Here is a 12,514-nt window from a genome sequence, read left to right as displayed (position 1 = left end):
GTAGTCATTTCACAGTACCTTACATGGAAATGGATTGTCTGGATCTTTACATCCAGTCTTAACCACTGACATTTTTCTTAAACTTTTTAAACTAGCTGGATTTGGGTTTTGATCATCTGCTCCAACTGTGCATAAGGAATTTTGTTTTGTTTTCCAGCATAAACATACATGATTGTTTTAAACTGTTTGCTCCATTCTATTAATATTGATCTCATTATCGGACCTTAATCTTGGACTTCTTGGTATTTAGGAGTAGCATGTGGGCTTGGTTTCCTTTTTTTTTTTTTTTCCTCAGTCTTTTCTAGGTAACTGTCAGACCCACCCTCTCCTCCTTTTTGCAAATAATGAGCTTCATGTTACACAGAAGATTTTAATAATTCCTTTGGGAATATACCTGCATTTATATTGCAGAAGCAAAAGTCATGGGATAGACAGCCTGTGGGGAAGGGGCCAGAAAAGGGTGGAAGGAAGTCAGCTCCTTCTAATTAGTATCTGAATTCTTCTTCTGGGCTTCATGATATTGTGTGGTACAATCAGCATGGTATTTCTTTTTTTATAAACATTATTCTTAGTAGTAGCAGTATTTCAGGCGAATTAATTTCAGTCAATTCATGAATTTATCCTAATACTAACTTATAATGAAATTAAATTATAACATCTTATTGGGTTGATAATTAATATCTTTCTCAAATGGTTTGGTTTCGTCTAGATTAATACGTCTGATTTTGATACTGTCATTTGTTAAATCTCCTACTGCCAGCATCAGCATTGGGTTTTCTATAATGATATATTTATGTTTAATTTATGCTCAGTTATGTCAAATAACTTGACCCTTTTTGAATCTCCTCATTTTTTTTATGCAGCAGCTGATGTCTAGATAGGGCTGAGAAGTTTTGAATGGATTGTTTCAACAACTCCAGGCCTTGTTCTTCCTGCACAGCTTAAGTGTTTTATTCCTGTCTTTCAGGTTACTTGTTGAACGCATTTTTGCTCAGTACATGGTCCCTCATAACTTGGAAACAAACGAACGAATGAAGTGTTTGTATTACCTTTATGCAACACTGGATTCAAACGCTGTGAAGTATGTGCTGCTTTTTGCTACTTGCAAAATAATTTTTAATACAAATATTATTATTGTAAAGTAGTTCTGAATTCTTATGAGTAGCCTAAGTCGGTGGACAGAAATAGTTTATAAACTATTAGAAAACAGAATGTAGAAATAGCATCTATTTTTCAAGTGAGATTTTGAAAAAACCCTAAACTTATAGGGTGTTTTCTAACAAGATGCAGTACATTTCAACCCTAAACAGCTAAAAAAATAGTGTCAAATATCTGGAGAGAAGCTTGAGTGCATGTCACTCCTTTTATGTGTGCAAAGAGATAACACAGATATAGTAGATCAGCCCTAATCTTACCTGACAACTTCTTAATTAATAAACTACTTGTTGCAGCAGCCAAGGTTATTTAAGAATGAGAAGAACTTACTTGTCTTTCCTCCTTCATTATTATTAGGTTATGTGCCTTCTCCACCTTAAAAAGGGTACATGCGTGTGAATTTTAACTAATAACAGTTATACTGCTGTAATCTTCACAGTTGGATTAATTTTATATAGTTTTACTTTGTTTTTCATGTAGTAATACTCAGTCACTTGAAATTCAAATAGAGGGTTTTTTTCCTGTGAAAGAGACTAGAAAAGGTTTTGTATGCGAATGAATGCCTTAAAAGAACCCAAAGCCTTCCAATACTACAAAACCTGATATTTGAATCCCCTGAATTTCTTGTATTGCCTGTCCAAAGGTACGACAACTATAACAGACTAGAATTATTAATTGTATATTAGAAAGTTACTGTTCTAGTAATTTTTTGTGTAGGCTAAATGAAAATGCAGAAAGGATTCTTTTAAGTTATTTGTTATTTCTGACAGCAAGTAACTTCTGAATTCTACAGTTCTTGTATGCAGCAGTGTTCATTTTAAAGACATAATTTGTTCACTTGTATATAAAGAAATTATTTTTTTTTAGCATGTGGATTCTGTAAGTTTTGTAAATGCAGCTGTGACCTCTATGTGGCTTACTATTCCTGGAAAGTGTGCTACTTTTCTATTCTGCTGAGTATCTTTCATTCATCTTTTATAAGCTTAATTGTGTCCACTTTTGACAATTTATTCATCTAGTAGCTGCTTCCTATCTGCAAGAAAAATATTTGTTTTGGTGATAAGAATCTTAGACGTCTGCTTTAACCCACTTCTTGGTATGTTTTTAGAAGAGTCATTTCAGGCTCGTACAAATGAGTTCTTAATGGACCAGAGATTAGTTACTTCCTCCTTTGAAACACAGTTTACTTGAGCATCTGAAATGAAATTTGTTTCACAATCTCACTTTGTTTCAGTCTAATATGACCAAGTAAATTTTGCATATTATTCTACTAGGAAATATTTAGCCTTTGCTCACACAGTAGTGAAGGTTCAGATGATAAGTATATTTCTGAGTCTGAAATTGAAAAGGCTGTAAAGACTAATTTTGGACAGTTGTGTTACTCCTTGAATATTTTTGACAATTCTTTTAATTTTTAGGGCATTGAATGAAATGTGGAAATGTCAAAATCTGCTACGACACCAAGTAAAGGACTTAGTTGACCTAATAAAACAACCCAAAGTGAGTTCAACTTATCTTTATTCCCCAGTGAATATGAATTTTAGTTAATGTACTGATTTTTAATTCCCCTTGTTTGGCTATCTCAAGCTTATTTGTAATAGCAGATTGAAAATATTGTGAAAGTTAACTGATACTCCATTAGACTACATTTGCTGGAGGAAATGTGTGTACATTGTGTTTGTAAAATTGAAGAGGGAAAATGGTATTATAGAAATTCCTAAAATATTTTGCCAGTCATTTAATACTAAAATATTTTCTCCAAGTGTTTGAGTTACATCTTGCCAGGACTATTCTGGCTCTTGAAACAAGGAGAAGGCAGCATATTATTTTTGACTGCCAAATCAAGTAATTAAGAAAAAGTACCTATATAAACCCTCCTAAATTGTTATCTTACGTGTGATTAGTAACTTTGAAGAAATTGGAATATTTTTGTTCCAACAGAACACTTTTCCGAACAGGCTGTTTCTCTTCCCTGTCAGAAATTTCTTTAATAATGTATTGGAGATACCAGACTACGATTTAATTTTCTTGTATACACATTTTCTCAGAAGAGAAAAATGAAAATTTATCGAGCATTTAGGATATTCTCATAAAGTGAATTTCAGTTTGTTTTAGTTATATCTATGTTCATATCTATGTTTGAGGTTGGGAAATTATAAAACTAAATTCTTGATGTGGTTTGGAATATAATTAAAACTTGGCTTTAATGCTAGAAGTTTGATCTGATGCTTTTTTAACAGAAATAATACAGAGTAGAAAATGTTGCCATACTTAAATTTCTATGTGTCTGTGCATGTGATTTTTATTTTCAGTATGTGTATATAGTTGTACATATTATTTAATGATTATCCATTCACTGGAATTACCTGAACCAGGGAGAGTGGGTAGCTGTGTGGTTGGATTATCTAATGTATCTGCTTAGAAATGCTAGTGTCTTGCCAATAGGGAGAGACTGCAGTGAAATTAATAGTTTTGACTTAGTGTATTAAAAACATGCTGTAATGTATTAAATTCTTAGTGCAGTGAATGCTAGCACAGCAATATTCATTGTAGTTTGGTGACTGTATTGAAATGCTTTTCATGTACTGTTTAATGTTCTTTGGTGTAGGTTAAATACATCTATGCATTTAATACGTGAGTTAGTTCCTTGATATTTTCTACTTTTTAGTTGAAAGTGAAATTTCATCTTTTCCTGTTGTTTTCAGGGATTTGTGAAAGTTCTTTCTCAGTTGTAAATTATCAAGTATGATATGGATTTTACCAGGAAGATTTTGATTCCAGCATAAGCATTGCATTCAAGACAGTGCATGCTTTTGACATGTTTGCCTTTGTCTATCTGAATTTTGTCCTGTTTTTTGGTTTTAAATGTTAATTCTCTACACTTGGATATTCTCTTGAATAACAAGACTACATGGGAGAATTTAGATGGCTTGTGATAGAGCAGGGCAGGGAAGAGAGGTGTTTGAGGGGGAGCTGAATGCTGTTTTTCAAAGTGTTTATTTGTTTGCATTTATTTCTCAATACAAGAATAAATAAGTAAAACTTTGTGTAAATTGACGTAATAAATTAAGTAAAATTTCCCAACTCAAAATTGTTTTGCTGCCTGCAATGGCACCTCAGACTATCACATGTGGTCCAAGTAGTAATCTTCAGACAAATACCCATTAGCAATTCAGAGCTATGTAAACATTTCTTTCTTTCAGGGAACAAAACTGAGATTAAATAGTAACCTTTTAGAAGATGCCTTTGTGTGCTTTTTCATGTCTAATTTCTCCATTTAATCATTATAGCTTGGTTGTTGATTTGTTCTCCTGTAGTTGTTGTCCCTGTGCAAAGTGTGGGCATTGTGAGAGCTCTCAGAGATAAAGAGGAATAGGACAAGAAATAGTGAACAGATATTACACAAAGAAACTTTGATTAGATAGTAAGAAAACAAAATTGCAGTAAGGGTGATCAAATATGGGAACAGGTAGCCCAGAGATGCTGCAAAATCTTCATAATTGTAAATACTTAAAATACAACTAGAAGTTTGCCTGAAGCGAAACACAATCCTGCTTTGAGTAGGCAGTTCAACTGCATAACCTAAAGTTGTCACTGCCAACCAACATTATTCTGTAACTATAAATTTTTGAACTTCCCACTCTACCTTTCTGCCATTTACTGAAACTCTGTGGGCATCTTCCTTTTTTCATCTTGAAGGTCTCCTCAGACAAAGCACTACTGAGGAGGCTGAAAATGTGTTATGGAACTTTTTATTGCTGTTGTTTGTAATTTCTGGCTTAACACAGAATGGACATCAAACTTGCCTTTAAGACGAGTCACTTTTCTGAAAAGCAAAAGCATAAATCACAGCTCCTCTTGTTTTCTCCTTCAGCAGTGGTATACAGTGAAATAAAATACATAACCTTCCCTGTTCATATGTAGAAAAGTGGGTGAATGCTGGTTTGTGTCTGTTGGAGTATGATCTTCATTTGCTGCAGATAAATGCATGATTATGAAGATCAAGTGCCACAGCAGATTTTCTATAAAGAAATGTTTCTTAAACTTCTTTAATCTGTCATAATTCAATGGAGTTATACTACTACGAGTTAATACTTCTGCCTCAGGTTATTTGATGTTTGGCTGAATTACTAGTAGTTTGCTCAGTCTTTTTTGGTGGGAGCTTTAGCTGGTACTTGAAGACTTAGCTAGTGTTAGGGGACCAGAAGAGTCAGGATGAAAGAAACTCCACAGTGCAGTTTTTGTTTTTCTCCTGAGTCACAAGAGGTTCAAATATGGGAAATCTATATCTGCTGACAGCATTACTTGAATCCTGTAAATGCTATCTGATTTCTGTCTTTTATCATTTTTTGTCTGTCTGTGAGTTCAGCTGTGACAGCTAAGAGCCCTGAAAATGATGCCATTCTTCTGAGACTGCACACTGCAGAAATATCCCATTTGTGCTGTTCTTAAGTTATATGGTAGTTTGAAAAGTAATAAAAGTATTTTATGGAATTGATGCCATAGGGATGATCTACCTTTTACTTCCTGTGTCTACATTGAATTTGCAGTGGTGGTTTGTTTTCTAACACACTGATGTGTTAGCAGAATGGATGCTGACTTGTTAATGCAGTCTAGAATTGTCCTCACTCAATATTCAAATGGAAATAAATAATGTAAAATTTTTACTTAATCCGTTTTTCTTTTGTGACTTGCAGACAGATGCCAGCAGTAAAGCTATATTCTCAAAAGTGATGGTTATAACAAGTAAGTCAGTAAAATTTTTAACAGTGGCTAAAAATTACAGTAGAACTATATTGCTTTCTTGCTTTAGAAATCATTTGGGCTAAGTTTATAAATGACGTTTTGCAGCAGCTAAAATTTAAAGCAAATGATGCAGCAATATGCTTTTAAGAATGAAGGCAGCTCTAAGCGGAATTACTGTCTTAGTGTAAGAAATCATCAGTCTTGAAGCCTATCACACGTAGCATCTTGGCTGCATTGTGGACTCATTCAAGGTCTAGATGATCTAGGGTGTTAATGTCTATTTTAGCATTTATTATAAAGTATATATTTATAGATGTTGACTGAACTCCTAAGCTATGTACTAACTTACCTGTCTTCTGAGATTTTAGTATTGTAAATATCATTGGAATGCAAAAGAATTTTCATTTCAGTAGCAAGGAAAGCACTTTAAAAATTGAAAAACTTCTGTGTAAACTGAATTATTGACAAAGAAATACCCACCAACCTAAAACCAACACTTTCTATTTCCCGGGCCCACCATGTCAATAGCATTAAAACTAGTATGAAGAAAAACTTGATTTACAATTCTGCAAATTTGTTCTCAAATCCACCTTTTAAAAATGCCATCTGTTCTGGCAAAAAAGTATACTACATAAGACTGTGCACATTTTTGAAAATAATGCGGAAGAAAAAAATGAGCCTTGCTGCTTCATTGGCCATGATCACAATCCTTTTTTCATCACTTTGTATTTTTTCTCATACTTTTAGTTCTGGGTTGTCTTCAAAAAAAATCAATACAGCAAAACAAATTCATAATAGAACTTGTTTTGATCTAACCATTCTGTAGTGCTACACCACATTCTCTACCAGCTTTGCTTAATACTGGCTGGACCAAAAATATGAAGCATCTTAAATAGTAGACTAGTCCTTTGCCAATAAATTGCCTTGCTATAATATAAAATGAAGATGTATTTTGAGAAATGCATTTTAAATGCTTTTGGAGGTGGGGGTTGTTTTAAGCTGTTGTAAGGCTCATGTTCACTTAATGCGATTTAAATACCTTTTTTTGTTGTTGTTTTTGGATGTTTTAAGGTATTGTAAAGCTTATGTTTTCTTAAGGTGTCATTTAGCAAAAATACCTTTTTGCTGTTCTTCACACTTGTTGCATTGGGTGATCTGTGTACAGAGTATATTTCGTTGGGGAGTTTAGGCTTTGCAATCTGAGGTCAGCTTCAGCTGTTAGTAGTGCTATTAGCAAGAACAGCTAGACTTGCTGAAAAATGATTGTCAAGGGTGAGGAAAGCAAACAGAGGAAATTTGTAGAAATTTATGTACTCATAGATATATCTGCACATTTTGAGGTGTTTTGTGGTTTGAGTTTTTTGTGGTTTTTCTTTTTGTTTGTTTGGTTTGGGTTTTGTGTGGTTTGTATGATGTTCGAAACTTGCGCAATTTACGATACATTAATGGTGATTTATTTTGGTTATTTAAAGGAAACCTTCCTGATCCAGGGAAAGCTCAAGATTTCATGAAAAAGTTCACACAAGTTCTAGAAGATGATGAAAAAATAAGAAGTCAGTTAGAAATGCTCGTTAGCCCAACATGTTCTTGCAAACAAGCTGAAGGATGTGTGGTAAGAATTGCTCTTAAAGCATGAATATTTTTGGAACAGAATTGATTAGAAATTTAATCGCAACTTATATTTCAGAGGGAAATAACAAAGAAGTTGGGCAATCCAAAGCAACCAACAAACCCTTTCCTGGAAATGATAAAGTTTCTTCTTGAGAGAATTGCTCCTGTGCACATTGATACCGAATCCATCAGGTATTTTTGTGTGTGTGTTGTTGGCCATAGATCACAGGGCTTGACATTGAGGGTTCTTACTTAGCCTTTAAGCACAAGCAGTAATAGGCTGGGTGGGTGTGGCTTAAGGCTTGGTGATCTGCAATGTTTTCTTCTGTTTCACCTTGTATGGGGGTTTTTGTGTCCTTGTCCAGAATATAGTCACAGGAACAACTGCATTGTCATTCACAATAGTTGGGATGACCTGTCAGTAAAAGTGGATCTGTTGCTGATGGACAGAGTATGGTTTGTGACCAGCTGACTTACTTTAAAACAAATTTCTGTCCAGACCATTCAGTGAAACTTTCTGCTCAGAATATTAGCTCACAGTGACATAAACAGTAATATAACTGAGGAAGTAAAGACTATGATGATGAGGCAAGCAAGACTTGAAGGAAGAGTGAGCCAATGAAGTTATGGAGGGGGAGAAAAGTAATTACTGAAATGACTATTTAACTAACAGCAGTATTTGAAATAAGCCTTACTGTCAAGACAAAATATGCAGGAGATAGGTCTTGTAAATTTGTCATCAGCTCTTAGTAGAACTGTTAAACAGTTATTTTTTCCCCTCTTGGTTAGAGACTAAATATTGTAAACAGTTATTTTCCATCAATTACATGTAGCAGGTTGTAACCTCAGCATAATTCTTATTGAGTTTGTTGCTTGTAATGCTCAAATTGTTTTCTTATTTTGGTCATCCTTTCTGAGTAATTTGTATATAGTTCTTAGTTCATGATGGATAAATATTTTTGAATGTAATGCTTCTTAAGCTTTGATTTGGATAGGAGATGAGGGCAACCAGATTATGTATGTAGTTGACATATGTGTTTTATAACCAGCTTATGTTTAAATAAGTTGCTTTAATAAGATTGTTTTCACAAGTTCAAGGTACAATACGTAGTGGAATTGCAGTAACTACAAGGCCATGTTTTGTTTTCCTCTTCAGTGCCCTTATCAAACAAGTGAACAAGTCTATAGATGGAACAGCTGATGATGAAGATGAGGGTGTACCTACTGACCAGGCAATCAGAGCAGGTCTTGAATTGCTGAAGGCAAGTATAGTCCTGGTGGTCAGTGAGCATGGGAAACTGCAAACAAACTAGTTAAAATAAATTTTTAATTAGCATATACTACTTTTAGTCAAAAGCATGTGGTGCCTACCTGTTTTGTTTTTTTGTGCTTTATGCTCATCTTACACGGCACATAAGTGAGGTTATTTTTTAAATGATTTAGGAGCTTTTCTGGAAGCCAGCAGTGGTTGTGTGTGAGACAGCAGCAGCAGAGTTTTGATTATTAGAGCATGAATCCAGCAATTTGTAAATATATACCGTGCTATTGTACACTGTGGTTCCTCTGTGTTCCATCTTTATAAATTGGGGTCTTACCTTTTTCAGCTATGAGTAATCTTGAGGCTGAGCTAACACAGCAAAGACTGTTAAGTAGTCCAGCTAGGGGTTGACTTCAGAGGCCTAGAAATTGAAAGGACTCCCATACTGAAGTTTTCAGAGTATTTCAGATGCATCTTTATCCAGATGTGCACATTTAGATAAAAGTGGAGATACCTAGTAGCACCAGAATGCATCTGAGTAAGAAAGAATAAATCATGTTGGGAAGGACAATATAATTGAATGAAGGCTTCCAAGTCTGTATTTACACATTTGTATGAGCTGGCATGACACATTTAAGGAAGAGGAGTAAGACTGCCCTAAACAAAGAGGTCTATACATCATGAGAATAATATAGAGAGGACAAATATAGGAGTCCAGAATTGAGAGTGCCATGCAATGAAGTGGGAAGGAAGGTAACTTGGTTAAAAGAGAACTGCATATGAAGAAGTTTCTAGGTTTTGAGGATTGTTTCTCTGCCATGGGTCAGAATATTATGTGGAACAAGGCTAATAATCAACAGCCACTTAAAAATGAAGACAAGACCAAATTTTAGGGAGGATGAATTGAGGGTTTCATGATTTCATTTTTTTTTTTTAATGGGAGGACTGTCATACTTGAAAACAATCAAGTCTAAGAATCTGAATGAGAGGTACAGAGTCTGCTAAGTTGGTGTGGAAAGCTTGAGGGACTAGAGACCCTACTGAGTACATCTGTGTTGCTATTTTAGAGATAGGAATTTCACTTCAGAGCAGAATTATTTCTTCCCCTGAGGAAACAAACATGAAGTCTGGAGGCACACAGCTAGATTCCTTTCAGAGGAACAAAATTGAGCTGGGCTTCAGAAGCACATGTTGTGTTGCCTTGGCTAAAGTGGATTTAGTCAGTTTAAAATTACACTGAAGTAAAACTCCTGAAACATGAATATTGCTTCCTTAGCATCAGTTGTGTTTCTCTTAAGACCTGCTCCTGCTGTAACCCAGTACTTGCTAATGTAGATGTAGCCACTGAGAAGTACATGGTCAGGATAATAGGAGAAGAAACTGAGACTGGGGAAATAAATTAAATCTAATGAAGTCATGTATAAAGACAGAGAACTTGAGGAGCCACTAAAAAAGAGAAAAGAAATGTGCATCATGGGTCAAAACCAGGGAGGGTATTATAAATGTTCCAGTATGGCAGTGGAAAAATGACTCTTGATGAGGTGTCCTAGTATAAGTGGACCTTTAAAAAATGTTAACATGGCTTTCATCATATTTTGGCAGGTACTTTCGTTTACACACCCTATCTCGTTTCATTCAGCTGAAACTTTTGAATCTCTCCTCGCTTGCTTGAAAATGGATGATGAAAAAGTGGCAGAAGCTGCATTACAAATTTTCAAAAATACAGGAAGTAAAATTGAAGAAGACTTTCCTCACATACGATCGTAAGTTGTAGATCATACTCTGAGCAATGATCTTTACTGTATAGGATTTTGGAAGTTTTTGCACTTCCTTTCATCTACTGTAGCATTATCCTGCATTCTTTTGGAAGAAAGTATTGCTTCCAGAAAGAGATTTTGAAAGACTAAAATGTAGTGCTTTTTGAAGAATGGAAGTGAAATGAATATGCCCAAAGTAGTGACAGCTGGTATGCCACTGATACCACTATCATTTATATTGTTACCCTTCAGAATTACTTTCCTAGGTTATATATATATACACACACATATATATATATGTATATATGCAGTGTAAAAACATTTCTTGCAATTTAATGGTGATATGTAGGCAAAAATATTTCCAAAACAACATTTAGTACCTGTGCAGATATAAATGCCTATTTTACCACATGATATTTTATCAACAAAAGTAGAGGGGTTTTTGCTTGCAAGTTATCTAAATAATTTTTTTTTTAAGAAATTACCCAAACAAAAGCCATTTGTGCTTTTGCAGAAGTGTTGTGTTTTTTATATGTATATCTGTACTTCTTTGCTAGTTTGATGTTTTGGAAGATTTTCAATTTGTGAAAGTACTTATCTCTTGCTCTGTTTGTCTATTTGTTTTGTTACACAACTGTTTAGTGCTTTGCTTCCAGTGTTGCATCATAAAGCTAAAAAGGGACCCCCTCGTCAAGCCAAGTATGCTATTCACTGCATCCATGCAATATTTTCCAGCAAAGAAACACAGTTTGCACAGATATTTGAGGTAACATTAAATATTTAAGTTACTTTTACTGATCTTTTATAGTGCGCATGTAAACTAAGGGATGTACTTGCAAGTTGTAGCAGATTTAGGAAATACGTTTTTCCTCTTTCCTTTTGTTCTTACATGATTTTGGCCTGAAGAATGGTAGGAGAGGGTGTTCTTGTATCTCATGATTCATCATGTTTTAGGTTATAGATTTTAAGAGCTGATAAGAGTAGAACCAAGTGTTGGGCTATGTACTAGAACCATGAACTATTTGTGGAAAGAGGAACCATATGCTACTCCTTACCCTTGTTGAAAATGGTCAAAAGTACTTAAATGGTTGCAGAAATTATGGAAAAATGAATTGTGGTACAGTCTAAATAATTTTTTTAGCTATAACTGCAAATGTACTTTTTAATTAGTGGCTATCAGCCTCTTAAAGGCTGAATCATAGTCACTACTGGAATTGCTATCTTGAGATCTAGTTCTCCCACAAGAAAATAGGCTTTTCAATCCATTGTTTCCTAAATGGTCATGCTTGAGCTGTCACTTTTGAACTAGCCAGAGGTGATAAGTATTTTGTCTGTCATCTTGGTGTTTTCTCTGACTTGAGAAGACTTGATGGGTTGGTGAATGTATCTTTAAAATTAAATAATCAATATGTCTTTTAAAATGGTATTTCTGAAGTAGGCATGGACAGCTTGGTAGGTAGCTGTCATTCCCATCCCCTCAGTAAGACACAGACTACATCAGTAATACCTGATTTTGTTGCCTTTTTTTTAGCCACTGCATAAAAGTCTGGATCCAAGCAATTTTGAGCACCTCATTACGCCGTTGGTTACTATTGGCCATATAGCCATGCTTGCACCTGACCAATTTGCTGCTCCTTTGAAATCTTTGGTTGCTACTTTTATTGTTAAAGATTTGCTAATGAATGATAGGGTGAGTATTTTTAAAACCTTGTATTAAGAGTATGCTTTTCATGTAGTATCATATCCAGCAAGTGCTTGGGAAAATACTTGGTTCTGCTTTTTGTATATGGCTGTTATTTGATTTCCTCATGTAGTTTGACTGCAATGAAAACCCATGGTACAGGAAAGGAGAGTTCTGCTAATTTGGGAATCTTACAAAAGTGATGAGCTGCATAGCACAGCATTTTATCACTCATGACTTGGCTTTGGTTAAAAAGAGGAAAATTGTTAGGACTTCACTCTGTTTCTTATCTTGAGTGAGTTGTGA

General features: G+C 34.7%; 1 protein-coding gene across 3 annotated transcripts in view; it reads left to right on the top strand.

Annotated features, from left to right (window-relative positions):
- PDS5B (PDS5 cohesin associated factor B) overlaps positions 1-12,514 on the top strand; it is a 101,619-nt gene that overhangs the window by 52,063 nt on the left and 37,042 nt on the right. For all 3 annotated transcript variants that reach the window (XM_083854749.1, XM_083854748.1, XM_083854747.1), the window contains exons 13-21: positions 968-1,081; positions 2,574-2,655; positions 5,853-5,901; positions 7,374-7,513; positions 7,589-7,704; positions 8,669-8,774; positions 10,373-10,533; positions 11,170-11,293; positions 12,059-12,217. In XM_083854749.1, the coding sequence (XP_083710875.1) occupies positions 968-1,081; positions 2,574-2,655; positions 5,853-5,901; positions 7,374-7,513; positions 7,589-7,704; positions 8,669-8,774; positions 10,373-10,533; positions 11,170-11,293; positions 12,059-12,217 (1,051 nt within the window). The remainder of the gene's footprint in view (positions 1-967; positions 1,082-2,573; positions 2,656-5,852; positions 5,902-7,373; positions 7,514-7,588; positions 7,705-8,668; positions 8,775-10,372; positions 10,534-11,169; positions 11,294-12,058; positions 12,218-12,514) is intronic.

The sequence above is a fragment of the Zosterops lateralis genome, assembly GCF_965231275.1.
Source record: "Zosterops lateralis genome assembly, chromosome: 2".
Taxonomy (NCBI): Eukaryota; Metazoa; Chordata; class Aves; order Passeriformes; family Zosteropidae; genus Zosterops; species Zosterops lateralis.
Note: the sequence above shows the minus strand (reverse complement) of the source record. Positions and strands in the feature narration are given on the sequence as shown.